The sequence below is a fragment of the Balaenoptera ricei genome, chromosome 6 (assembly GCF_028023285.1).
Source record: "Balaenoptera ricei isolate mBalRic1 chromosome 6, mBalRic1.hap2, whole genome shotgun sequence".
Lineage (NCBI taxonomy): Eukaryota > Metazoa > Chordata > Mammalia > Artiodactyla > Balaenopteridae > Balaenoptera > Balaenoptera ricei.
The window spans coordinates 105080597-105107434 of NC_082644.1; the positions used below are offsets into that span (position 1 = coordinate 105080597).

Sequence of the window (26838 nt, forward strand, 5' to 3'; positions counted from 1 at the left end):
GCTTCAATATCCTATAAACTGAAAAGTTTGAATTCTTCCATCCAAGGATGTTAGTCACAAAATGCCAGGAAAGCTGGACTCTGCCATTAATTTTCTGCATGACTTGGGGCCACTTATTCCCTCCTTCTCTGGGCTCTAGCATCCATCCCACAGTGAGACACTGAGCAACCAATATCCAAAGCCTGATTTCTACATTTGTGTGTTTCCTTCTTGAGCTAAGCTCCTTGTATACAAACTCAGTCCCCAAAAGTTTTCAGCAGAGAGAATTCTGAGGTGCTCACACCTCCTCCTGTCTAGGAATTAGACTCAAAACCTCTCAGACCTGGAAGGAACATTGAAGCACTGACACTCTACAAATGAGAGAATTGAGCCCAGAGAGGGGAGGCCATTTCCTCAGTCACACAGCGCTTTGGTGCCCGAAGAGGGAATTGAACCTAGGGCTCCTGATTCCCAATCCAGGTGCGCCTTCCCCCAACATCGCAGAGTGCTGGAGTTTGGCCAGACCTTGGGATTCAGCTTGGAGCTCAGCTCTCTCTGATCATGAAGAAGTCTCCGTTGGCTGCTCAGAGTGAAATCATAGCGCGCTGACATTAGTAACGTCATGGCAGCTGGTGCTGGTGAGGGGGGTGGTATAGGAAATGAGAGAACGCATTTGGCCAAGCTCCGGGTCCACGTGACCCTCCAAGAGCCCTCATTTCAAAACAAACTCAATCTTTTAAGTTCAAGTTCTCCCCTCTCGTCAGAAACGTGACTTCCTGCTTCTAAGAAGCCAGGCTTACAAAAGGGCTCAGAAGACTTCGCGGACATCAAATAGCTCTTACAAAATAGCGTTTTGATGAGTTAAGTGTAAATGAATCAGAAACATAAGGATTACATTTTCCCCAAGCGCACATGGGTTTCAAAATTCGAGGGGAAGTGTAGTTTGCTAACTGCATGCCGACTTTCACCGAATCCAAAGCATTCATGGGGAGGGTGGGGCTAGGGGGGCGAAGAAAGAGATGCCCAGCCCCCAAATGGTTTTAGATGTGATGCCAAATTCGAAAATGCTGTTGGGCTCACCCTCTGCCAGTAATAAAATCGCTGGCCACCCAGAGAGGCCACAGGAAGGAGAAGGGAGGCTGCTTTCCCCACTGGCCCCTGGTCCTCAACAACTGTGTTCAGTTAGTGCCGCTCAATCACCAGCTGTCACTGGGTCCCTCTGTTGACTCCTGGCCCCCGTGTGGCCTCCATTTTCACACTGTGCTGCATGCCTTGTTTACCTCCAACTATATCTGGGGTTTTGGCTCCCAGGGGTCTTGGCGACCGGTCAGTTTGTCACAAGCCCCTGCTCTGCAATCAAGAGACCTGTCCATCACCAGCAGGGGTGTTTGGGGAAGCTGTCACACATCACCTTTGGTTGCGTTCAGGAAAAACAAGAGTCCCTTGTAGTTCTTTTCCTCTCTCCTTTCTTTAATGCTATCCAGGTGTGGCGTTTCCCCCAAACTGGTAAATGTCTTCCCTTCAAATCTCAGCCTGACACAAACAACCAGTTAACTCTCAGGGCTGCTGTGACCTTATCCCAGGATTTGAAACTCTGAATCTTTTATAATTTCCACATTGTCCCCCCATTCTTTCTCTTGTATTTTATTTCACTGCACCAAGAAAGTAGAAAATCATTTCAGTTGGTGGTAAAAGATGATTAAAACAAAATAACAAAGGCCTTGGCTGCAAACTGTTAGTTTTATTAAATGTGCTACTGAGTTTTAAATTGGTACCAGGGCAAATCTTTGTACAATTATATCCAAGGCTGCTGGAATTAATCAGTTGCGTGTATACATTTGCTCCTTCCTGAGCCTTATACGGAGTGAGGGCGGCATTGTCAGTCTGAAAAGAATGAGCTGTGTGTTACCTGTGCGAGAGGGGTGGACCCTAGTCCCATCGGGAGGGATACACATGCCCAGTGGATTCTCAGATCCCTGCCTTCTCATTCTTCATTCATTTAATCCAGACCACGGGTTGGAGCTCACAGTGGTCACCAGGAATAATAGTGGATGGATATTGTAAGACCGAAGTCCATTTTCCCAAACAAAGATTCTTTTCTTGGCTATGGAATCTCACCATTCTGAGATTAAGATTTTGTTAAAGCAAAGCTTTAATTTCCACACGAATGGAAAGGGCCGCAGTCTACTGAGTGCCGGTCGGTAGGAGGGTAGGTGGCAGTGGAGGGAACCCAGGCTGTCTGAAGACCTGGGTGCTGGTTCAGTATCTCGACTACTGCTAATACATCTAAGTTCTGACTTCTACAGCTGGAGGTGTGAGACTTGGGAAATCATTGCATCCAGTCCCCTGCTTTTACAACAGTGGGTTTCCATCACTCAATGACTCAGGCCCTAATATCTCGCCTCAGAACCTTCTGCCATCTACCTTACCCTCTCAACTGACCATTCTAGTAAAACTTTAGCACTTCCTTTGGCTTACCCTGCAGGCCAGTCTTAATGCACTGTTCTTTATCTCAGAAGGTTAACCTGTGTCCTGTTCTGTGCTGTTTCTATTGCTCAGAATAACATGCTTATCATTTATGTCTTGACATTATCCTCATGTGCACTGTCTCAAACTATTAATTCCTTCAATGGATATTGTTGGAAACCTAGTCTGTGCCAAGCGCTGTGCTAGGTACAGAGATGTAGCAATGAAAGGCTAATGTTTTTTTTCTGTCCTTAGAGCGCTTAATGTACACCATGGAAGACAGGCATCTGATTACAACAAAGGGTGTGAGTTTTATCATAAAGTATGGGGGGATATGGACACTTGTAGAAGGAATCAACCTAATCTAGGTGTCAGGACTCTCCCTTTCTCATCCTTCTAACCACTATTGGGCCCTCCTCTCTGTTGGTGCTCTTCAAGCTCTGCCTTGAATTACAGTCAAACTGTACTTGGCTTATCCTCTCTTTTGCCCATTGAACTATTTGAGACCAGTGATGGTGGTATCTTCTTCATCTTTGGAATGACTCCTGCCAGAAGCTCCATACATGCTTTTTATTTGAATTGCACAAGGAAAACAAGGTCCAGAGAGGAGAACTAATTCATCGAAAATCACAACCAAAGTTAATGGAATAACCATAGTCATTTTTCCTGACGTGGTCCAGGTGATATCCACAGTGATGTCAAACTGCCTTTCAAGTTGTCCCTTCCCAAGGGCAGAGAATATTCTCTACTTCAAATAATCAACAACAGCCCTCTTCCGATAAAACATAAGACCAAAGTACCTCTCAACCTAGAACAAAAGTAAAGTGTTCTCTTAAGAATTCAGGGTGATACCCAAACAAAATTGGAATTAAGGAGTATATTGTTATCACATGTAGGAAAATACAGTGTATGTAACCTTAATGTATGAATGTTAAGAAATTCTTTGGAGAAGACTACACACAGCTTCAGTCATTCAGTGAGGAAGGATATTTTGTTGTAAGTTTTAGTTCTTTTTAATCAAAATAGAATATGACAACGTCTAGCATAGTGCCAAAACTTGGTAGGAACTCAATTTATTCCTGCATCAGTCCATCCCATGGGCAGATATTTGGTCTTTCTACTTTTCCCCCAAACCAGTTATCTATACTGCTACCAAAATGGTCTTCCACAAAACAAATATTATTATGCCCTTTGACTCAAAAGCCATTTCTGTCCTCCTTCTCATGACGTGGCTTCTCCTTACCCCTCCTGTCAAGCCAGTATACCTTCTTGGAGAAGTTCAGACTCCTCCTCAGCCTGTGTATGATATTACTCATGCTCGCTACAGACCCCTACACTTTTTAGGCTGCGTTAAAGCCATTCATTTTAAAGTCTTTTCTTCCCCAGAAGCCTATGAGCATCCTAAAGGCAGGACTATATTTTACTGATCTTTGAATCCAAGAAACCTAGGAGAAGCTGGGACAACCCAGTGAATGCTATTTGGATGAATGAATGGATGAACAAATGAAATGATATAAATATATTTATCCAGAATTTGAAAAAGTAGTCAAAGCCATGAAAGTAATTAACTAGCATAAAGCTAACTAGCTGGGTCTACTTCTCCTATGCTCCTTTTTTTCTTTTTTTTTTAATTTTTTATTTATTATTTATTTACTATTTTTTATTTTTGGCTGTGTTGGGTCTTCGTTTCTGTGCGAGGGCTTTCTCCAGTTGCGGCAAGCGGGGGCCACTCTTCATCGCGGTGCGTGGGCCTCTCACTATCGCGGCCTCTCTTGATGCGGAGCACAGGCTCCAGACGCTCAGGCTCAGTAGTCGTGGTTCACGGGCCCAGTTGCTCCGCGGCATGTGGGATCTTCCCAGACCAGGGCTCGAACCCGTGTCCCCTGCATTGGCAGGCAGATTCTCAACCACTGCGCCACCAGGGAAGCCCTCCTTTGCTCCTTTATTCATGAACACTAGAGATGAAGTGGTATTGACATATTCGTGATCTTATATTCATAGAAAATTGTATGTGTTTGTGTACGATTATACATAAAAAGATACATGAAGGGATGCTGACCAGAATGTTCTTGATAGCTGCCTCAAGGTGATGGAATTTGATATAATTTTACTTTATTTTAATTCTTTTACATAGGGCTTCAATTTGTTAAAGCAAGTATAGGTAATCTTTATGGATAGAAAAAAAAATAAAGCAGTTGGGATAATATACTATCCCTACTCAATTAAAAAAAAAAATCGGCTCTCACCTAGCAATATGTTAGTGCTTAAGCTATTTTGCTCTATAATTCTACATAAGAAATAAAATCTACTTTAGTCTGAGTTGCAGCTTCCTAAAAGACTTTAGGACTATAATGGGGAGCTTGCGTTATCTTCAGATAGTTGCAGTGTTCTGTGCTTGATTGGATATTAAGGCATTGCTCACTAGCATGTACTTACCCAAGGAGTCATCTCAATATCATGGAAAGGTCAAGAGTTCTAGAGTCAAACAGCATGATTTAAATTCTGCTTTATAATTATTATCTCCCTGACCTTGGGCAGATCACTGAACTACACTGAACCTCAACTGCACAATGCAAATGATTTCTACCTTACAGGTATATTTTAGAAATTGTATGTGGAAATATGGTGGACTAACAAACTAAAAATATTTCCAGTACAAACCTCTATTCCATATAAAATACAACTGATATAACTAGCATCCTTTAAAATGCATGACTGAGATCAGAGAAGTCGAAAGATGTGTTGCTAAAGGCAAAAAAAAAATGGAACTGAGAACTAGACAGGTAAGCCCTGAATCTAGTTTTATTGATGTAGTTTGGATAAGGAAGAGCCATCAGTTTTGGCAACTGAGTGGATTGAACATGCTTGCTTATTCTAGGAGTGGAGATTTGGCCCTGAAACTCTGGAGGGTGGGGACTTATAACTAAGGGCTTCAAAATAAGGTTAGGACCTCTGAAAGTCTACATGCTTAGTGAAAGAGTATACTAGGGAAAACATATCTATGTCTATGTCCTATACCTCAGAAAGATTTGAGGTTTGAGTTTACACTGCTTAGTATGGTCTGGGAATGCCTAAACTGAAAAACTAACTGGAAAAAAATAAAAAAGAAGAAGAAGAAATCGTTCTAGACAAGTAATGTTCCAAGGGTACCTAGAAGTTATCCTCTGAGGGAGGATATAGACTTGACCTTGGGGATGCATGATTGTCACAGATTAAAACCCAATGAACATGAGTTGACATGTCAAAATTAAAAAAACACAAAAATGCAAAAATATAAGAGTAAGGGTCAGAAATCAACATCAGAGTTTTTATTAAATTTTGATTTTGATAATAAGTATGCATATTTGTATTTTAGTATAACCAAAAAAATATATAATTAGAAAATATAGTCTGCAAAAATTAGGTGGATGGACTAAGAAGGGCTAAAGAGTAGAAATAAAGAAATCCAATACACCCAAATGAAAGTGAGAAAGGGGGAAAATAAATAAGCAGAGAAAAATAATGATAAATGGAAAGCACAAAGAAGATGGGAGAAATAAATCTAATATACTAGTCATTACACTAATCGGATTAAAGTCGACTATGAAAATGAAGACCCTCAGGTTGGATTTAACTAAGGCTAAGTTCACTGAAAGGTAAAAGGTAAAGGAATGCAAAATATTTGCCAGGCAAATACTAACCAAAATGTTCATTAATATTATGATCAGGCAAAGGAAACATTAAGACAAAAAAAAAATTCTAAGATAAAGCGTTCACCATATAAAGGTAAAAAGAAGTTATCTAATGATTTTGAGCTTGGATATACCAAATAACATGACCTGAAAATATATAAATCAAACATGACTCTTACCTTAAAAAAAGTGATAAACCTATAATATTATGATATTTTAACATACCTTTCTCCATAATTAATAGAACAAGCAAACTAAAATAATGATATAGATGATTTTGAACAAAACAAAAAAATATGTCATCTGATAAAACTATATAGAACCCTGCTACTGAATTAAGTATAAATATTTTCTTCAAGGATATGTAGAACATTTTTTTTTTTAATTTACCATGTCCCAGGCCAAAAAATGGATCTCAGCAAATATCAAAGAATCAGTATCACATAGAACAGTATTTCTGTCCACAACACAGCACATAAATATATAAACAAGTAAACAAGTGGACAAGTAAATCAATGAAGAAGATAAAAAATTTTGGTCAATTAAATGTATGACCAAAAAGCAAAAATCTTACACAAGTTACTAGCACACAGAGTTTATCAATGTATTAAAACCCACACAAACAAACACACGCATTGTGTCAAAGCTGGATTTTCCTAGAATAAGATGAGACTTTAAAGTTAGATGGTCTATGAATGTAATTCACAATACCAGCATATGAAATGATGTTTTAAAATAAAATTGTCTTACTAGATGCAGAATTTTAAAACTCTTAATAAAATCAGGTCCCTTCATGATAGAAAACGAAACAAAACTAGTAACACCATTGGCTCTACCTAAACCAGCTTGGTGAGAAATACCAACAAAATTTCTGAGGATTGAAAAGGGAGAAACTTGGGACTTCCCTGGTGGCTCAGTGGTTAAGAATCCGCCTGCCAATGCAGGGGAAAACAGGTTTGATCCTTGGTCCAGGAAGGTCCCACATGCCGTGGAGCAGCTAAGCCCGTGAGCCATAACTACTGAGCCTGCGCTCTATAGCCCGCGAGCCACAGCTACTGAGCCCACACGCCACAACTACTGAAGCCCGTGCTCCTAGAGCCTGTGTTCCACAACAAGAGAAGCCACCACAATGAGAAGCCTGCGTACCGCAACGGAGAGTAGCCCCCGCTCGCCGCAACTAGAGAAAGCCGGCATGCAGCAATGAAGACCCATCGCAGCCATAAATAAATAAATAAATAGATAGATAGATAGATAGATAAATAAATAAAACTATCATTATCCTCATCTGTAAGAGACTACAAAGAAAAATTAATAAGAATCAACAAGTTACTGGAATGAATAAAACACTCTGTGAGAACATATGAATAGAATATCAATTTATAAATTATTTTTTGTCAGCTATAAGACATGAGGATACAAATATAGATATACATGCACATGTGTGCATACATGTGTGTGGATGAATAGGTAGATTAAAGCTATCATTTACTATAGTACTGACATCTATAAAATGCTTAGAGTTAGGAATATATCCCTAATAAAAAATCATCACAATTTTTATGAAGAAAGCTTTAAAACTTTACTGAAATCATAAAAGAAGACCTAAATAAATAAAGAGATAAACTGTGTGTATAAATGGGGGATACAATGTCATAAAGAAGTCTTTTATCCTCAAATGCGTCTATAAACTCAATGAAATTGGAATTAAAATCCCAACAGGCATTTCAAAACATGAAACTAAAATTTCACATGAGAGAGCAAAAGGGTCTTTTGACGGAGAAAACCAAAGTATAGAATGGACTTGTAGCATAAATCAAGACTTGTTTAAAACTATGGAAATTAAGACAGACTGCTATTGATAAGATAATAGAAAAAAAATAGACTAATGAAACAAGATAACCCAGAAAAAAAAAAACTTATCTAAGTTCTGAATGATATATGGCAAAGGCAGCATCACAATTCAGTAGTGAAAGGATTAACTTTCACATAAATAACGTCAGACAAATGATTCATCCCTATTTGGGGGGAAAACAATCCTTACCACACATCATTGTAAAAACTATTTGTAGTTGATTGAAGCCATACATGTAAAAATAAAAACTTAAAACTATTGAAAGGAAATAGGGGAGACTATTTTAATACCTTGGAGTAAAGAAACATTTATTCAACAAGCCATGAAAAGGACAAATCAAGAAGGAAATGATTAAAAAATTTTATTCAACAAAACAACCTAAACAGAACGAAAAAAACAAAACAAAACTAGGAGTCACAGACTTAGAAATGGTATTTGCAGAACTTTTAATTACAAAGGATTAGTATCTGTAAATGCATGACATATCAATAAAGAAAAAGAACCCAATTTAAAATAGGCCAAAGTGATGAACAAGCAATCAGCATGCTAGAAACATGTGTGGTGAGCAAACACATGAAATGATACTCAGGTTTGTTGGTAATCAGGGAAACACAAAGTAAAATAGTAATTAAATACCATTTACTACCCATCAGATTGGCCAAAAATCAAATGTTTGGTGGAATCAAGTGCAGCCAGGGACCTGGAGCAATGGGAAATCTGCTGGTAGGTGTGTTAATTGGTATAATGATTTTTGATAATAATTTGGCAATATCTAATAAAGTTGAAGATGCAATTATCTTCAACCTAGCGGTACCACTTTAGATATATTTCCTTCAGAAACTTTTGCTTTATGTGCAAAGGGACATGAACACAAATGTTTAAGGCAACATTATTGGAAATAACAAAAAAGATTACATAATAATGATACTACTAATAAGAGAGATATAACCCAGGTGCCTATCAGGAGAGAATGGTCAGATGTAGTATGTTATGTTCATACAGTAAAAGACTTAGGTCAGTGAAAATAATGAGCTAGATCCACATGCAGATCTATTGATCATCTACATGATCAATATGTATGATCTCAAAAGCAATGCTTGGTAAAAAAAAATGAAGCCAGATGCATAAATAATAAATGTAGTATTAAAACATCTAGGAAGTTCAAAACATGCAAAACAATACGTACGTTCAAGAAGTATAAAAACATTCATGGGAGAGAGGGAAATGGGATACAGGAAGAGCACACGGGTAGGTTGAAAACAAATATATAAAACAGTATATTTTATTTCTTTTACACCAAAAATAAAAGATACGGAGAAAATATGGCAAAAGGTTATAATTTGACAAAGCTGGGGAGTAAGTGTACAGACATTTGTTATAGTGTTCTTTGTACTGTTCTATGCGATTAGTATATTTTCTATTTAAAACAGTCGTAATGATATGTATAAAGTCCCTTGGCACATCATCTCAGGCTCAAAAAGTGATCGTTTCCTTCTCTTCCCATTCTTGGCTGGAAGATGGTATACAGAGTGCCCAGGCATTACCCTCTCACCCTTAGTCCAAGGCAGCACTGGAATACTTGGGCTCTTCCTAAGCCGGAGGCATCCTGGGTGGTCCCCCTACCATGTCTCCCAGCTCAGTCAATCTGGGTGGTAGATCTTGAACTACACCCATTCTCAGTGCAGAATTTTAACTGCTGAGGCAGCTTCCAGCTTGTAGAAAATCTCATGGCAGAAAGATGCAACACTACATTCCTCATTAAATTAGAGCTACTCGTCACATTCTTCCCAGATTCCCATTTTGTAGATGAAGAAATGGATGCTCAGAGAGAGGAAATGGCTTGCCCATGGTTAGTGAGTCAGTGGTGGTATTTAAAAGGATGTGTGTCTCTCCTGACTTCTAGAACTTTCCAACTGGTCTCTGTATGGATACTCTACTTGATTCCAAAACTAGGTCTTTTAACTTCTATTCTGCTGTATTTTTCAGTTTATAACAGCTGTGGCTTCCATCTCCAGATAGCACTGTCTTGGGATGGAATTAGACTTGGCTCAAGTCCCTGCCCTCTGACAAAAGCAGTGTGACTATAGGCAGATAGCTTAACCTTCCTAAGTATTAGTTTCCTTATCTGAAAACTTTTCATAGTAATTATTCAAGGGACTGTTGTTTTGATTAAATGATAGTATTCATATGAAGGCATAGTGCCTGGCATATGATAAATAGGAAACAAATGGAAACTACAATTGCTATAATTATTGCAGAAGGTGGAATATCAAAAAAATATAACACAGTTTAGTTACACAGACTATTTGGAAACATAGAGTGTGATAAATGAATGCTATAATATGGAAACAATAGGAGGTCAACAAGGAGTAATCAAGAGGCTCAGAGAGAGTTTCCTAGAAGAAGCAAAATGGAATATTTCCATTGTGCAATGAGGTTCTCCCTCCCTCTTTCTCCTATTGTACTTTCATAGTTCTCATTTTATCTTCACATTGGTATGGGACAAGAATCATATATCTCAATTAAAAGATAGAAAAACAGACCGAAAGAAGTAAAGTGACTTGCCTGTAGATTTCAGAGGGGTTTTTAATTGACCTATCATGATATTAATTACACACCATAATTTTAAGAAATAGACGTTTTTGCCACAAGCTAAGTCATGGGGTACTTAGGCTCCTTAATAACATATATATTCTTAAGATAATGATTTTATAATATATAACTAAATTTTCTATAAGGTTGTGCTCCAAATGTAATACACATTACCATCTATACATTTTCTGAGGAGGAATACTGAAAAATCATACCACTTAGGAATGTCAGTATTTTTGTTTCTAATTGCCAGAAATGCAAACCTAAGGCAGATATGTCATTTGAGACATTTGTGAAACAATGATGGTTAAACATTAAAAAAAAGAAGTCATACCAAGGCTGCAAAAAAACAACCCTTCAAAATAATCTCATCACATTTAAATACTGTCATTTAAATTTACTAGCTAAAAACATGAAATTAATCTGAGATGCAGTGTGAAGAATTAATGATTAAATACTAGTGGAGGTTAGCTTTTTAAATAAAGATAAAATAAAATGGCCCTCCGAATTCTATGAGAGAAATCAGAAGTGATGAAACTAATCATGTTTCAGATGAAGTGGTAAAATTTTAGTTCCAAACAAAGAGTAAATAGGAAGTTTCAGCTTGGTAGCATGTTCCCATCACTGCACTAAATGGGGAGATATTGAACTGGAGAGTAGCTTTGGATCTAAGAATATTCTGATGGTGTTGGAAAGACTGGAAAAGGGAGATGCTAGAGGCAGGAGGGCAAGCCAGAGGCTGCTTCAGCCATCAAGTTTGGGATGTAGGTGGCAGCAGGGGTGCAGAGGGAATGACATGGAAGCTGTTGGGTGGGGGAAATTGACAAGGCTTAGGGTCTGCCTGGATGTGGGAGGCTCAGGAGGGGAAGGAGTTCAAGTGACAGCATAAGACTTTCCAGATGGTTTTCAGAGCAGCTGAAAGAAACAACTTGACATAAATGTCCTACTTTTAGACCAACCATGAAATAGGTCCTAACCTCCAGCAAAGCCTTCAGAAGCCACTACCCTGTCCTTCTGAAAGAACTCTCTTCTACCTTAGGCTCTTGAGAAAAGAGCCCTAGATTAGCATTAATGGTAACCTTAACTTGGAGAACATGTAGTTTTATCACAAGAATTGTTCAGTGGAAAAATATAATCTTTTTAATAGCATTTGTATCCTGTTCTTTCTTCCCTAGCTTTTTATGAAGGGAGTGACTTGGGCTTCTGTTTTCCTATCTGAAAACTTGGGATAACAACCCCTGCTTCGAAGAGCCACTCTCAGGCTTCTGTGAGATAATGATGCATGTGCCATGCACACACAGTTTGTAAGGAGGGTTATTAAGGTTTCTCTACCAATCAGATATGTTCTATATGATGCTGGTGGGTAACAAGGAGGACAGTAGTGGAAGTTACTGGGGGACAGATTTTGCCCCAGGGTAAAGACACACCTTCTGGGATCCAGAAATTGCAGAAGTTGAGAATAGCCACCTAGAGAGAGAGCAAGCTGCAGGCAATGAGAGTGTTCTAGCCAAACGATATGGTAGAAAAGAGACTTTCCATCAACCTATGGCACACGTGATAGATGGTGGCCTCATTAATCTTCATGGGTTTACCAAACCAAGTTTATATATAGTTATCTGTCACTTCTTCCCCTCTAGGAAAGAGAGCATAGCATAATTCCAGTGAGTGAGAATGTTGATAATTCAGCAATAATTGTAATGGGTTAACATATGTTAACTATCTATCATTGGCTGGGCACACAGGTGCTTTATATATGTTCTTACATTCAATCTGTGGGAAAATGCTGTGAAACTAGGTTTATGACTAATTTGAAATAGGCTCCTGCCTATGACTTCTCAGCTGGCAAATGATGAAGCCAGGATGGAAGCACATGTTTGCTTGCCTCACAGTGGTGTTTATTGAGAAGGAGGAGGAGGGGGAGGAGGGGAGGAGGGGAGGAGGGAGGGCAAGGTATGGGGAGGAGGAGAGCATTCACAAATATTAGCAGAGCACCTAAATATTATCATCCATAAATCATTTGGACACACACCACAAATGAAAAACACGATGTAGAGAAGTAATTTTCACACTCTCACGCTTTTCCACAGAAGTGCTCCATGTGCTTCAGGCGGTGACCATATGCCCCCAGTGGCCTGGGAGGTAGCCTGAAGAAACTTCTTTATTTTATTCCGTAACACGGCCATGACTGTTTAATATAAAATGTACCTCCATATTTTAGAGAAAATTAATGTACAGTAGAATGCATGTCATCTTTATCTTGTACCTTCATGTTTCCCCTGGGAAAATCACTCTTCCCCCTGCCACAATATTCCAGCTTTAGTAGCATTATCTGAAAATGTATACATTCATTAGTCTAGAGGTGGTTAACATATCCAGTAAACTTTTTTAAAGGCCTATAATTATACCAACAAATTAGCATTTCGGAGGTTTACAAGGTACCAGTTATTCATACATGTATACATACAGTATCTCAAGATTTTTATGCATTTCATCCACTTAGTTTTCATTGACAGAGCACTGCTGGTATCCCCAGGGACTTCTGGTCTACCCTCAATATTCCTATCTGCTCCAGCACTGCTAAAACAAACTCTCCTTTGGGTAATAAGCCCAACATTCTCAGGAAGGCTGTGTTCCTCACCAGCCTCCTTCAGTGCTCATAAACTCCAGCTCATCATTGCGTTGAGAGTCAGGAGACGTTGTCTGACTGTTGTCGCTGCACCTGCTATCTTATTGGACTTATCCAGACAGCCCTAGCCCTCAGAGCAGCTGAAACAACAGATGGGCAGGAGGACTTGAGATGTTTTTGACACTGTCCTTTTGTTTATGGAATCCCCCCTCTCACCCCAACTCTGGAATCTGATAGGAATTCTCTTCATGACCATTTTGTGTTTTTTCCCATGACACATTTTTATTATTAAAAAGTAAATAATTGGTGCAGAGGGAGATGAAAGAGAATAACATTTCCTTTTGAAAATGGTCGAAAAGGAAATGAGGATGGTGATTTGGTCATGTGGATAAATATATCTTTGCCTAGAAGATAATTGGCAGTAGCCAGATTCCTTTGATGGCAGGGGAATTCAAGCAGGGAGATGAGAGGGGAGAAGAAGGGGAGGGAGGTAATCTGGTGTAAGGTTGAGTGTGAGGAAGGTAGAACAGGCATTGCTCTAGGAGGTCTTGAGAGCAAAGGAGAGATGCAATCTAGGCAAATTGGAAAGCTAGCAGGAACCAATGCCTGGAATTGCGGTTCCAGGACAAGATGCCCCTTTGTAAGGAGTGAGATTGTTAAAACAAACCTGAACTAGGGATTAGGGAGGCAGAATGCAAGATATAATTTAATGTCATATGGTTGTAAGCATTTTGCTTAATCTCTCTATGCCTCAGATCCATCATCTGTAAAATAAACATGAAACTACTAGTACACATGTAGTATTGTTTTGGTTCTCAAATGAGAAAACACGTGGAAAGTGCTTAGCCCCGGTCCTGACATTCAATTAATAGACGCTGCTATTATTATTATTTTAGTCAAGAGTGAGAGGCACAGGGAGGAGCAAGTGGCAGGGAGATGGAGAATCACTGGATGTGAAACGTAAGGAAAGGGCTTGCTTGCTTGTGATGGGGTTTCTGCTCAGATCTTAAAAAGAGGGCAATAGATCAGACAGTGCCCACAGAATCTCACATGGCGCTTTCCCACCTCTGTGCCTTTGCTTCTCCCATTTATTTTTCCTGGATGGCGTTCTCGCAGACACCTTCATTATGGGCCACATACCGTACAATTCTTATCCACCAGGGTTATTGTAAGGGTTAAATTAAAGATAAAAAGGACCTAGTAATATTCACGGTAATATGTCATTTTAGTGACATTTAGATGCTACATTTTAGTGTAGTCCATCATGCATGGGAGAGTGCCTTAATCACAGTAGACATTAAAAATTATTGGATAACTAACTTATATGTGGAATCTAAAATACGACATAAATGAACATATCTATGAAACAGGAACAGACTCACAGACATAGAGAACAGCCTTGTGGTTGCCAAGGGGGAGGGGGGTGGGGGAGGGAAGGATTGGGAGTTTGGGATTAGCAGATGCAAACTAGTATATATAGAATAGAGAAACAACAAGGTCCTACTGTATAGCACAGGGAACTCTATTCAATCTCCTGTGATAAACCATAATGGAAAAGAATATGAAAAAGAATATATATATGTATAACTGAGTCACTTTGCTGTCCAGCAGAAATTAACACAACATTGGAAATCAACTATACCTCAGTAAAATTAAAAAAAAGAAAAAAACAAATAAAATTATTGGATAATTAAATGTGCATGTGATATCAAAAACAAGGAAGACTGGTAGACATGTACTCAAGGGGATCCATTTTGTCTGTCCCCAGCCTTGCATCTGTATAGTTGATAGTCTTCTTTATGTTTTCCAGGGATCTAAATCTTGGCAGTGTGTACCAGTACTGGGTCATCACTATTTCAGGAAACGAAGAGAGTGAGCCATCACCTGCTGCCACATACATCCATGGAAGTGGGTACTGCGGTGATGGCATCATCCAGAAGTAAGTAGGCCTAACTAAAGAGAGGGGTGGGAGCGACGTTAAGTAGGCCAAGAGATGGTCAGGGTGCCAAATAGAAGAGCTTATGGGGCACTCTTCAGGGTTGAGCTGTGAGTTACGAGGGATCCTCAGCAGTCTGCCGATTTGTCTGCAAGCAGTTCGGTGGCCTCAGAGAAAAAGCAATGATTCTTTTTTGAACAAACACGTTTCTCAAGCATGTAATGCAATATAAGATTTCCATAGAGCTACCATTATGCACTTACTGCCAGTATGCTCTTGTTCCTAATTGTTTTATGTGTACTACAAGGATTCTATTAGTTTTTTCCACCCCAGGCCACATTCACTTAACAGGACACAGTGCACCTAGGTTAAAACACTTTTACATTCTTTGCTGGTTACCATTTACATTTCTTAAAACTGCATGTTTATTTATTATTTCTGTTGTATCGTGTTATATCAACAATTTACAAACTGGGTCAGAGCCTTATAAAAACAGCAAAATATTTCAACTCTCTATAATGTTGAAACCATAATAGTAAACAGTACTCCAGAGTGAATATTGAATGTGATTATAAGTTCAGGGAGGCAAGTGTAAAGATTCCACACGAGCAGCCAAAAAAGGAAAAGTGTGATTAGAAGATGTAAAGCTGTGTGTCTAAAAAATGGATTTTATTGGATCATCAGTCCATCCATCCCCTGTCCACAGGGCAAGATGTTATGCAACTGAGAAATAGTTGCAAGAAGCCATCAAGACTTTTGCATTGTTGGAAAAAAATAAAATAAATCTTTGAGTATTTTTTCCTCCAGAATAAGCACAAAAGTATTTTTGGTCACTAAATTGAATGGTTTTCTCCCTAGAGATGAAAAAGAGACCAAGAATCATGCACAATTAAGTTCCTTATTGCTAAAATTGTGTTCTTTATTGTGAATATAGTTACGAGTCACACTATTGCTAAGGGACTTTTAAAACTATTGGCAGGTTTAATGATAAACGTTACGTATGGAGATGACACAACAAGCTGTTGGCAAAGTTCCTTCATTAAATGGCACTGTTGGGCGTCACATAATATCTGTGCAACATGGAATTGCAATGACTATTTCTGCAGGGGGAGGGGCACTCTAAAGAGAATTTGTTTCACAGTTGGATGAAACCACTGATGTACAGAACATGAATCGCCTCATAGGTATAGTTCATATATGAAAGAGAAGGGCTCGATGACTGTTTCTTTTGGTTTATCATTGACACTAGTGCTTGAGGTCAAGAGCAACTTAATTTGGTACTGATGATTTTGTGGTGTGTAATATACACTAGAAACCTGCTATGGAATGAAAGGACCAGATAGGAACACAGCAAGGATGACACAGTGTTGCAAGGAAAGAGTTTGTACAAGAATACCCATCTGCACAGACATCTGTTATTGGCCAGCAGTTTGCTTTCTGATCATGACTCAGCCTTGAAGGGAAAAGTAGATGTCCAGAATATGATCAGATGCGGGCCAGTGAGTTACAACTGCCCAACTTACTGTGCAAAAAGATAACAGTATGTGTAAGATTCTGCACCCCCATACACACTGAAATATGCCAGCTGTTACAAGAAGGGTACTAAGTCAAGTTTCTGAAATAACGAATGACTTTTTTTTAATGTTGACATTGATAAAGGCCAGTAATGATTATTTGCACAATTTCAAGTGGCTTGCCGAAGGGATGTATCTCAGGGATATATATTCATGCCTTAAATGTCCTGCATCTATAATTTCAAAGCTGAATTATCTAGATTTCCATACGGAGGAGATAATATAAGGATTTTTAAGGGTTGAATTATGATACAAACCACCTGATTGCCAAGAATTTGACTCCTCAAGCATAGAAGATAAAACTCCTCACTTGTCAGAGAATGAAACTGATGGCGTGCTGTCATGTGTACTTAAGATCCTCCTCCAAATGCAACAACCAAACATGAAGATATGGTTTCTGGTGCTTAATGTAACAAAAGTGGGCAAAGGGAAGATAGTCACTGTTTTCTCCCACATTAAGACATCGACTTCTAGCTTTTGATGCAGCTGTTGTCTGATGGAACCCCGAGCAACTGAGCAAGACAATCTCCAGGGAAAGTGCCCTGTCATTTGTGGGTACAAGATTGAGCTACGTATCCAGAATATCCAGGAAACAGTCACGGTCATTGCTGACAACCCATAATTGTGATTTGGGATTTTCTAATTCAGCACGAGGAATAAAAAAAGAAACTCACTAGATGTAGGAACTGATCCATGGTTCAGTCTGTCCATTTTGGAATCAGATATAGGTACACTGGTAAAACGCTGCAAACAGTATTGTTCTTCTCACTGATCTAAAACTACTACTAGTAGTAGTAGTAGTAGTAGTAGTAGTAGTAGTAATTTAAATAGTATTCTTAACAAAGATTTTTAGTATTTTTTTTACCTAGAATTAATATCCTGCATAGACATCAAATACGTGTTGAATTACCTGCAGGTACCAAATAGTTGTTGGCATACTTTATAGAAAACTGAATGCAGCTTATGGATGATTCCCTAAGCAAAAAAAACCAAAACAAAATAAACTTTGAAGGAAAGAAAGGATGCCATCTTCGCTAATTGGATTTTTCATGGGATGATCCCTGCTAATTTACTGTACATATGCAAAGGAATTTACAAATAAATACAGATAGACTCAACACTCAGTGAGGGCCCTGATGAATGAAAGCACTGGATGAATCTTATAATGATAATTATAAATATTTATTGAGACTCTACTAGGCAGGAGGCACTGTGCTACATTATGATCTCCTTGGGTCCTTCCAACAACCTTGTGAGATAGGTCTTATTACCATACTTTACGAAAGAGACAACTTGCACACAAAGACTAAAATGGTTTTCTGAAGCTTACACACCCAGTAAGGAGCAAAAGCAAGATGTGAGCCCAGGGCCCAGGTTCTCATCTGGATTTACCGTTGCCTTGCTGTGACTGACAGCCCTGCAAAACTAACAAGTGAAGGAGTAACCGTGTGCTATCGGCTCTGTCCCAGACACTGTGCCAGGCGTCAGGGTGCTAGGATGACAAAGACTCTGTCACATCCTTTGGCATCTTAAAGCCTAGGATAAGGTGCTCTCAAGTAACAGGCAAAGGCAGTCAGTTTGACAAGTGCTCTGATAGATGGAGCCCCTTGTCTTTGGACTCAGAGAAGATGGCCACCCACTCCAGCCTGGGAGGTCAAAGAAGGTTTCTCAGAACCTGTCTATCTAATGATAGATCTGTCATGCCTAGAAGATATTTGTGGTGACCCTAATGTTTTGCTTAAACCAATAGAACATATTGTTTGGGTGGTGAGGGAACGGGTTAGAAGTGTTCTTTGTGGCTTAGGGAAACCAGCCCAGGTTTAAAAAAAAAAAAAAAAATCTCTCCCCAGATAACCCATGAAATAGCTAAGAAGCAGAAGGCCACCACCAATTTCCAGTGTGCAAGATTTGCTCCAGAGACTGGAATATGGGCCCAGCTTGGAATATATCAACAGAATTCTTTTCTCATGGGTTTGCAGACAGGAGAGAAATTGGCTGGCTCTTCAGAGATCAATGCAATGTCCTAGTCATTGTAAGGATTGATTACAAGGCACCATCCTGCTACTCTGACACCTCCTAAAAGCAACAAACATTTCCCAGTGTAATTGCCCGGGTGAAAGGCAAAGTCTGAGGCTTCTTCCATGCTGGGACAGGTCCCAGCTGGTCTCTGGGGATGAAGGGGCAACTGCCACACACTCTGCGGAGACCTCCCAGGACAGGTGGGTGGGCATGGGAACTGTGGCTCTCTGAGCATCTACTGTATGTCGCACGCCAGGCCAGCCACCTTAAGTTACATTCCATTTTTGCACCAACACTAAGGAGTAGGTGTAATTACCTCCATTTTAGCCCATGAGAAGACTGAGATTCAATGTCCCGAACAGCACTGTCCAATGGATTTTCCTACAATACTGGAGATAGATTCTGTGCTGTCCAATATATTTGCCACTCACTACATCCAGCTATGGAGGACTTGAAATGTGGTTACTGTGACTAAGGAATGGAAAGTTTAATTATTTTTAATTTTAATTGATGTAAATTGTCAAAGATAGAAATATCAGAGAGAGAGAGAGAGATTAAGGGACTTGTCCGAGATCACACAGTTTGGAACACGGGGCTCTAAACCCAAGTCTCTGTTACTAAAAGGATGGGAGGGACTTCCCTGGTGGCTCAGGGGTTAAGAGTCCGCCTGCCAATGCAGGGAACATGGGTTCGAGCCCTGGTCCGGGAAGATCCCACATGTCGCAGAGCAACTAAGCCCGTGCGCCACAACTACTGAGCCTGCGCCCTAGAGCCCGCAAGCCACAACTACTGAGCCCACGAGCCACAACTACTGAAGCCCGCGCTCCTAGAGCCTGTGCTCCGCAACAAGAGAAGCCACCGCAATGAGAAGCCCATGCACTGCAACGAAGAGTAGCCCCCGCTCACCGCAACTAGAGAAAGCCTGCGTGCAGCAACGAAGACCCAACGCAGACAAAATGCAGATAAATAAATAAATGGATGGGAGTTTTCCAGAAAGTGGTAACCCATCCAAACTTTCAGTTGTTACTCCTCCTTCTCTTTCCCTAGGTCCAGTTCAGAGAGCATTGCTCATTTTCTGCCCATCCTAACCACTGCAGAATCATCCTTAGGTGATGGAAATAATTCCTAAAAAAACATGAGAGGAGGCGTTTTTATTTCTTAACAGCATAGGACACAGGCCTTAGAGTTCTTGACACTGTGAAATGACACACCCAATGGAGAAGGCAATGCTTTCTGATCTAAGGAAGATCAAACCTGAACATGTGGATGGAAAAAATCTTTACCTTTAAGTGCACTGGGGGTATGGGGATAGGGCTAAGGCAGGGCATAGTGAAGAACAGCATTTATACTTTAGAGGCTCCAAAATTTCCTTCAAGTCCTCAATTTTAAAGTGGAAGTGATGGGACTTCCCTGGTGACGCAGTGGTTAAGAATCCACCTGCCAACGCAGGGGACTCCGGTTTGAACCCTGGTCCAGGAAGATCCCACATGGCCGTGGAGCAGCTAAGCCCATGCGCCACAACTACCGAGCCCGTGTGCCACAACTACTGAAGCCCCCGTGCCTAGAACCCATGCTCCGCAACAAGAGAAGCCACCACAATGAGAAGCCCATGCACCACAACGAAGAGTAGCCCCTGCTCAATGCAACTAGAGGAAGCCCACGCGCAGCAACAAAGACCCAACACAGCCAAAAATAAATTTAAAAAATTTTTTAAATAAATAAATTAAAAAAATAAAATGGAAGTGAGATTTCCCAGACACACTGGAGCAAAGTCTGTGCATCCGTTTGTTCATTCATTCATCCTCTTACTCCCATCTGACTTGCTAACTTAACTAAGGAGATCTCAGCAAATGGGTTTGAAGCAGGAATTCTACTTTGTCATCAGAAACACAGTAAGGCAAACATAATAGAATCTCACAAATTCACCTTGTACGCATCTCATTTGGAAGAAACGGAAACTCAGACAGGGAAAGGGACTTGCCCGAGGCCTCACCGGAAAGTTCATGGCCCTGGAGAGGGACTTTTCCATGTCCAGCTGTGGGTCTGAAGCTGAGCTGACAAATTTCCCCTCTATATCCATTCTGCAGAAGCCAAGGTGAAGAATGTGATGACATGAATAAGATCAATGGGGATGGTTGCTCCCTTTTCTGCCGACAGGAAGTTTCCTTCAATTGCATCGGTAAGTCTTTGTCCTTTCTCTGGGCCGGGCTGGAGAAGTGCAGAATGGCTAGTCAGTTACAGCAATAGTTATAACTAAATGATAATTCACTCCTTTATGTTACACATATTTATTGAGTACCTCCTAGGGGGCCAGGCACTGTTTTAGGTACTAGTGAATACAGCAATGGAAACAAACAAAATGGCAGGTATCCCTGCCCTCATGGAGCTTATGATCTCATAGATGATGGTGATGATGGGTAACCCTTTTGATCAAGCTTTACTTTACATACGTTATTGCTCTTCTTCATGCCAACTTCCAGGATAATTATTAACATAGATTTTTAAGGCTTTTATTCTTACTTTAGAGATGAGAAAAATCAAAAGCCAGAGAGATTATAAAACATGTCCAGAGTCACACAGGTTAGGATTGAAGACAGAACCAGGACTCGAACCTGATTTTGTCCGATTCTCACACACAAGCTCAGTTCATTTTGCTCTACAACCTCTAGCCAGGATCCAGTCTCTCTGACTTGAGAAAAGAGAAATAACAGACCAGCCTGTGTTTAGAAAGCAAATGTCCTTTTCCCACCTTTATGGAGTCAGATGGGAAATTTGTTTTCCTCTGCCTTCCCCAGGAGTCTGGCTGATCTTGTTGTTTTAGCCCCACTTGGGAGGCCCTGGTCAGCCCGGGGCTGGTAAACAGACGGGGGCTGGGGGGCAGGGATGGAATTCTGAGCTGGCCCAGATGAGATCATGCTTCCTTTAAGATGCAAATCGATACCTGAAGATCAAAGGTGCCCTGGCTAATCCCTTGGGCTGGAGGTGAAAACTAATCACAATTCATTTGCAAGTACAAAAGAGAGAGGTGTTCCATCTAAGGAAGGGATGAAAACGTTGGTGGGAAGATTTCTCACTGAAAGGCAATTTTCTAGGAGAACTAAAGGGGAGGAAATGTCGTCGGTTCCTCGCGTTTGCCGCACGTTGCAGGCGAGCTTTTAGACCTTTCTTCCCCTGGTATATTGTGAGCTCTGTGAGGTTTTTACCATGTATCATTTACCTTGTATTCCATTCTCAGACACATTTATTGAGCACCTACTATCTCCTTGGCACCAAGTGTGGGCTGAGCAACACAATAGAGGTGTCCTGAAACTGTTTGTGGATGGAAAGAAAGGAAGATATGGAGGGAGGAAGGACAGGAGAGTTTCCTGTCAGGGTCTTGGGTTTTTAAAGGGCAGAAGATTTTTTTTTACTCTTCTCTGTTGATTTGAGTATGATTCATAATAAAACCTTGATATGAGCCTAGTGATAGGGTGGAAAGAGCCTTGGACTAAATTTAAGAAAACCAGGATCTCTGGTCCCAGCTGTGCTGAGAACTTGCTGCTTGAAGCTAGCCAAGTCACTTCCCTAGACTGGACCTCAGTTTACCTCCCATAAATTGAAAGGATTGGGTTAGGTGGTCTCTAAGAGCCTTATCTGCGCTTCTGTTGTATGGTTTCCAAAGTGTGTGACTATTTCTCATAATCGTGAGTTCTGCTTGAACCAACTCTTGCCTTTGCCATCATCCTCATGACGCCCAACATTACTGTCAGATCCTGCTGGAAGATTTCCACCTATTTTACTGGCACTAAGATGGCATGTGATTTAAGCGCTTATGGGAAGAAGGTACGATGTGGTTAAGTTAGGATATGGTACTGTCCATGGAACAGATCTGCAAATTACAATCCTTGGGCCAGAACTGGCCTACTGCCTATGTTTGTAAATAAAGTTTTCTAGAACACAGCACACCCATCTCTTATTATCTATGGCTGCTTTTTTGCTACGACCATAGAATTGAGTGGTTGCAATAGAGACCCTATGGGCCAAAGAGCCTAAAATATTTACTCTCTGGCCCTTTACAGACAACATTTGCTGGTCCACGGATTTGGGGGTCATTGATACTATTGGTTGCTGGAGCCTAGTGCAAAGAGGAGGTAAAGGTTATGACGTGGTTCACCATTTTTTAGAAAAATAACTGAATTTTCTACATACAGTGGTAGGGCTTCGGAGACTGTGAGTCCGGTCCTATCTTGCTTTAGCTCTTTGGGTATTCCTTCCCCACCTACACTTTGGCCAAAATGACTGGAATAGATCATGATTTTCAAGCTGTGTTAACTGAAAGGCTTAAGAGGAGAGGAGTGAAGATGAGGGGGTCCCCAAGAGGATGAGACTCGGAGCCTCATAGATCCACTTTATATACTGTTATTCTCTAGTAGATCCTAAGTGTTCTGCTGCTGCTGATGATAGGTACTGAACACCTATTGTATACCGAGCACGTTTATAACTCTCATTCTCCTAACAACTCTTTTCGTGCCCTGCCTTTCAAAAGAAGAGGCTGAGGCATGGGGAAGTGAACTGAGGATATGCAGTGACGTGGTAGAGCTGGGACTTTCACCCAGAGAGTCTGACTCCAGAGCTTACTGTGGTGAGCTTCCTGCAAGATATTTTTTACAGGACAGCTCTTGGTCTTGTAGGGCTTTGGCGGTGAGCGAGGAACATACTACTGTGGAACAGTTCGTGTAATGAATTAATGGGATGGAATACAGAACTGTCGGTGGTGTGGATGGTGTCCAGGGAAGGCTGTCTGTTCCCCCTGCATATTGAGTTTGGTTGTGTTAGAGGAAGGACCTCAGCTATGCAGCCCCCAGCTCACCATTTAGAATTCCATTATAGGGACACAGAGATTCAGGACATGCCAGGAAGAAAGGAGTCTGTCCAGAGATCCCAGTGCCTAGGAACTATATTCCAAGGACACACTCCATGGCTTTGAGTCTAGAAAGGCATCTTCCTCAAAGAAGAATAGTTGGAAAATAGACAGTGAATCCGTGGCTCCCGGAAGATCCAGGTTTAATGAGTCAGAGAAATGAGACTGGAGTGTGGGAGGCTTTGCTGGGGCGGATGTTGTTCTTATCACTGCATGTGTCAAGACGGTGATCAAGATGGTAGCCAAGAGAACAAGCTTGAACGAGACTGACTTGGGTTGATACCCTGGCTTAGACATGTGACCTTGGCTAAGCTTCAGTGTTCTCATCCAGAAAATGGTAACAATCCTGGGACTTAATTGTGGAAGATTATTTACCAACATTTGTGGGCACTTATTATCTGAATCCCTTTCCTAGATTTAGGAAAGAACTCTCCTTGTTGTAATAATAGTGAGGCAGAGCCCCACGACAGAAGTTGGTAATGCAAGCATCTCCTCCTCCCAGTCTCCCTTGTAGCTGAATGTGGGCATGTGACCTACACTTTCCCCCTGACCCCCAATCATACACACCAACCCAAGACTGAATCATAAGACGTAGGGACCCTGCAGAAATCATTTTGATGAAGATGGCGGGAGTGACCACAACCCATGTGTTTCCAGAGTACCAATGACAGCATCTAGTATTAGTGCTGAAATGACTTTGTGTGGCCACAGCTCTGAGATGTCTTCACAAGAGCAGTCCTGGGGGCTAATCCTGAGCTTGGAATCAGGTTTCAAAACACTCTCCAACCCTCCTAGGGAGTCTTCCCTAAGTATCCAATATGCTTTGAATAGATTTTGCTTGTTTGCTTGTTTTGCTTAAGTTAGCCAAAGTTGGTTTCTGTTGATTGTCACTTAGAATCCCTACCGAAGATTGTTGTCATAAGATGCTGTGAGGTTTAGCCCCATTCCTAGCAAGCTGGATGTGCTTACTGCGCACTAACCATTACTTCCCTCAGTGTGTGTTGGGGTGGGGGGTGAGTATCAGCCACAACCACCATGTATGGATACCCACCAGGTGGCATGCCTTATGTCATGCACCTTTGTTTAATGTGAGCCTGTGTGAGGTCTCTTATGTCCAGATGAGGGATCTGAGACCTACTAGGCTGCCTGAATTTGCCCAAGGTCACACAGTTCATAGAGCTATGATCCCATCTCCAGACGGAGAGCCTCAGCATTTTCTACTCTGCAGCTCTGCCTCCCCAGCTGAATGATTCCCTTCCATCCTTCCTTCCATGTTTTCTTCGTCCCTTCCTTTTCTTCTTTTTTATTTTTTTGTCACCGACCATTTAGTCGGGCTAATGTTTTCCCTGGCTTTGGTAACACCAGTGTGAAGGTGGGTGACAGATTTATGGTGGCATTCTCATTCACTTTGCAGGAGCCCACACATCCGGAAGTATTCCCAAGGTGCCAATGTGTTATTATGCAACACCCTGGGACTTCCCTTTCCCACTTTCCCACCCCCAGAGCCCTCATCCCCAACACATAATAAGTTGCTTGTTAAAAGGAACACCACCCACAAGACCTCTTAGGCAATGAGTCTACATCCCCGGCAATGTGGAACTTATCTTGTCCTTTTCCCCCCTTTTTAAAATATAACATACACCAGGCCTGAGGTTTCAGTTAAAAAATGTGGTATCAGTGAAATGATAACTCCCCACACCCCATCCCAACAGGCTCTGGCTGGAGGCATTGTTCGCAGCGTTGGGAATTCTGTTTCTAAAGCACTGAGTCATAAACTACAGACAGGCTGCTGATAAAAGCTGAAGGAGGGAAGGTAATGGTCAAATTAGTCAGACAAAATGTGAAGCATCCCCAAAAGGGGTTATACTCAGTAATATATCTTGAGCGGGTGCTGGAAATATGCTACCTTCGGAGATGGCGTTTAATCCATTACAGGAGATGCGATTGTGGAGGACTTCTCATGCTGTGTTGATTTAGCACCCTGTGTCTTTCAGGAGAGCTGGGTCCAGGTCTTAGCTCAGACTTGAGAGCCTGGGTTGCAGCTTTGCATCTCCCCTCGGATCCTCAGTTTCTCCCTTTGTGAAATGAGAGTGATCGTGGTGAGGGCCCTAAGGCTTCTTTCCCTGTCTGCCAGGGAGGAATCCTCCATCTGTCAAACATCCATTTAAGGGCTTTGGGGTTTCAAATCCTGCTTGATGCTGATATATAGTTAAGAAAACAAAGCAAACGGACCCCCACGTTGTCTTTCCCAGACACACACACATACTCCCTGCCTGTCTCTCTTTCCCGCTCCCTCCCCTCTCCCCTCCTCTCCCCCATTCCCTGCCATTAGCATTACTTTGTCTCTGGTCGGACACAGCATCTCCAGCCCTGTCCTCGAGCCAGGGCCAATAACTCAATTATCTGTGAGCAGATAAGGAGGAGGAGGAGGGATCAATCCACTTCCCCACCAGTCACTGGGAGGGGTGGGGGTCACCGAGCCTTGTGGCCCCTCTGTCAGGCTGCCCTGGCCTGCTCCGAGCCAAGGCGAGAAAGGAAAACAAGAAGATGAATCGCCATGTCTTCTTGGTGGATGTTCTGATGAGACTTTAGAACAACAGTGACTGAAAAGGAAAACAGCATCTGGTAGGGGGAGGGGGAGTGGAAGCGGAGGAAGAATGGGCTCTGCTGGGAGTTGCGTTTATTATTATTTTTCTTTCTAACAACATGAAATCATAATAGATGATCCACCTCTCACCTTAAAAAAAAAAAAATTGAAATTGAAAAAAAATAAAATAAAACTTCTCCTGGCTGCACGTAGTCCTTCAGACCTCCCTCTGTGGAAAATATAGTGACTTTCACCAAAATACCTTCTTGAAATAAAGCTTCTTTTAACATGAAGACAGGTCTTTAAAAGAAGAAAAGAGAAATGTTAGTGGTAATCATGGGAGTGGTGATGAAGGTGATGATGGTGATGATCTGTCAGCTAGCATGGGTGACATGCTTAGTACTGGCATAATGACACATGCCGTAATGATTAAGAACATGGATTTTGGGTGAGAAGCCAGGCCCAGACCCATTTTATCTGTGCCTCAGTTTCCTCGTCTGTAAAAATGGGTTCGTAATAGTTCCTGCTTCTCACAGTTGTTGTGAAGGTGAAATGAGACTCTGTAGGTAAAGCATTTTAAAACAGCGGCACCTAGTAGGTGTTATGTATGTGTTTGCTAATGCTGCGATTATTATT

At 41.1% G+C, this 26838-nt stretch overlaps 1 protein-coding gene across 2 annotated transcripts in view; it reads left to right on the forward strand.

Moving 5' to 3' along the window:
* The window catches only part of PAPPA (pappalysin 1), a 254269-nt gene that overhangs the window by 96500 nt on the left and 130931 nt on the right, over positions 1 to 26838 (forward strand). For both annotated transcript variants that reach the window (XM_059925463.1, XM_059925464.1), the window contains 2 exons: positions 14997 to 15125; positions 20803 to 20894. In XM_059925463.1, the coding sequence (XP_059781446.1) occupies positions 14997 to 15125; positions 20803 to 20894 (221 nt within the window). The remainder of the gene's footprint in view (positions 1 to 14996; positions 15126 to 20802; positions 20895 to 26838) is intronic.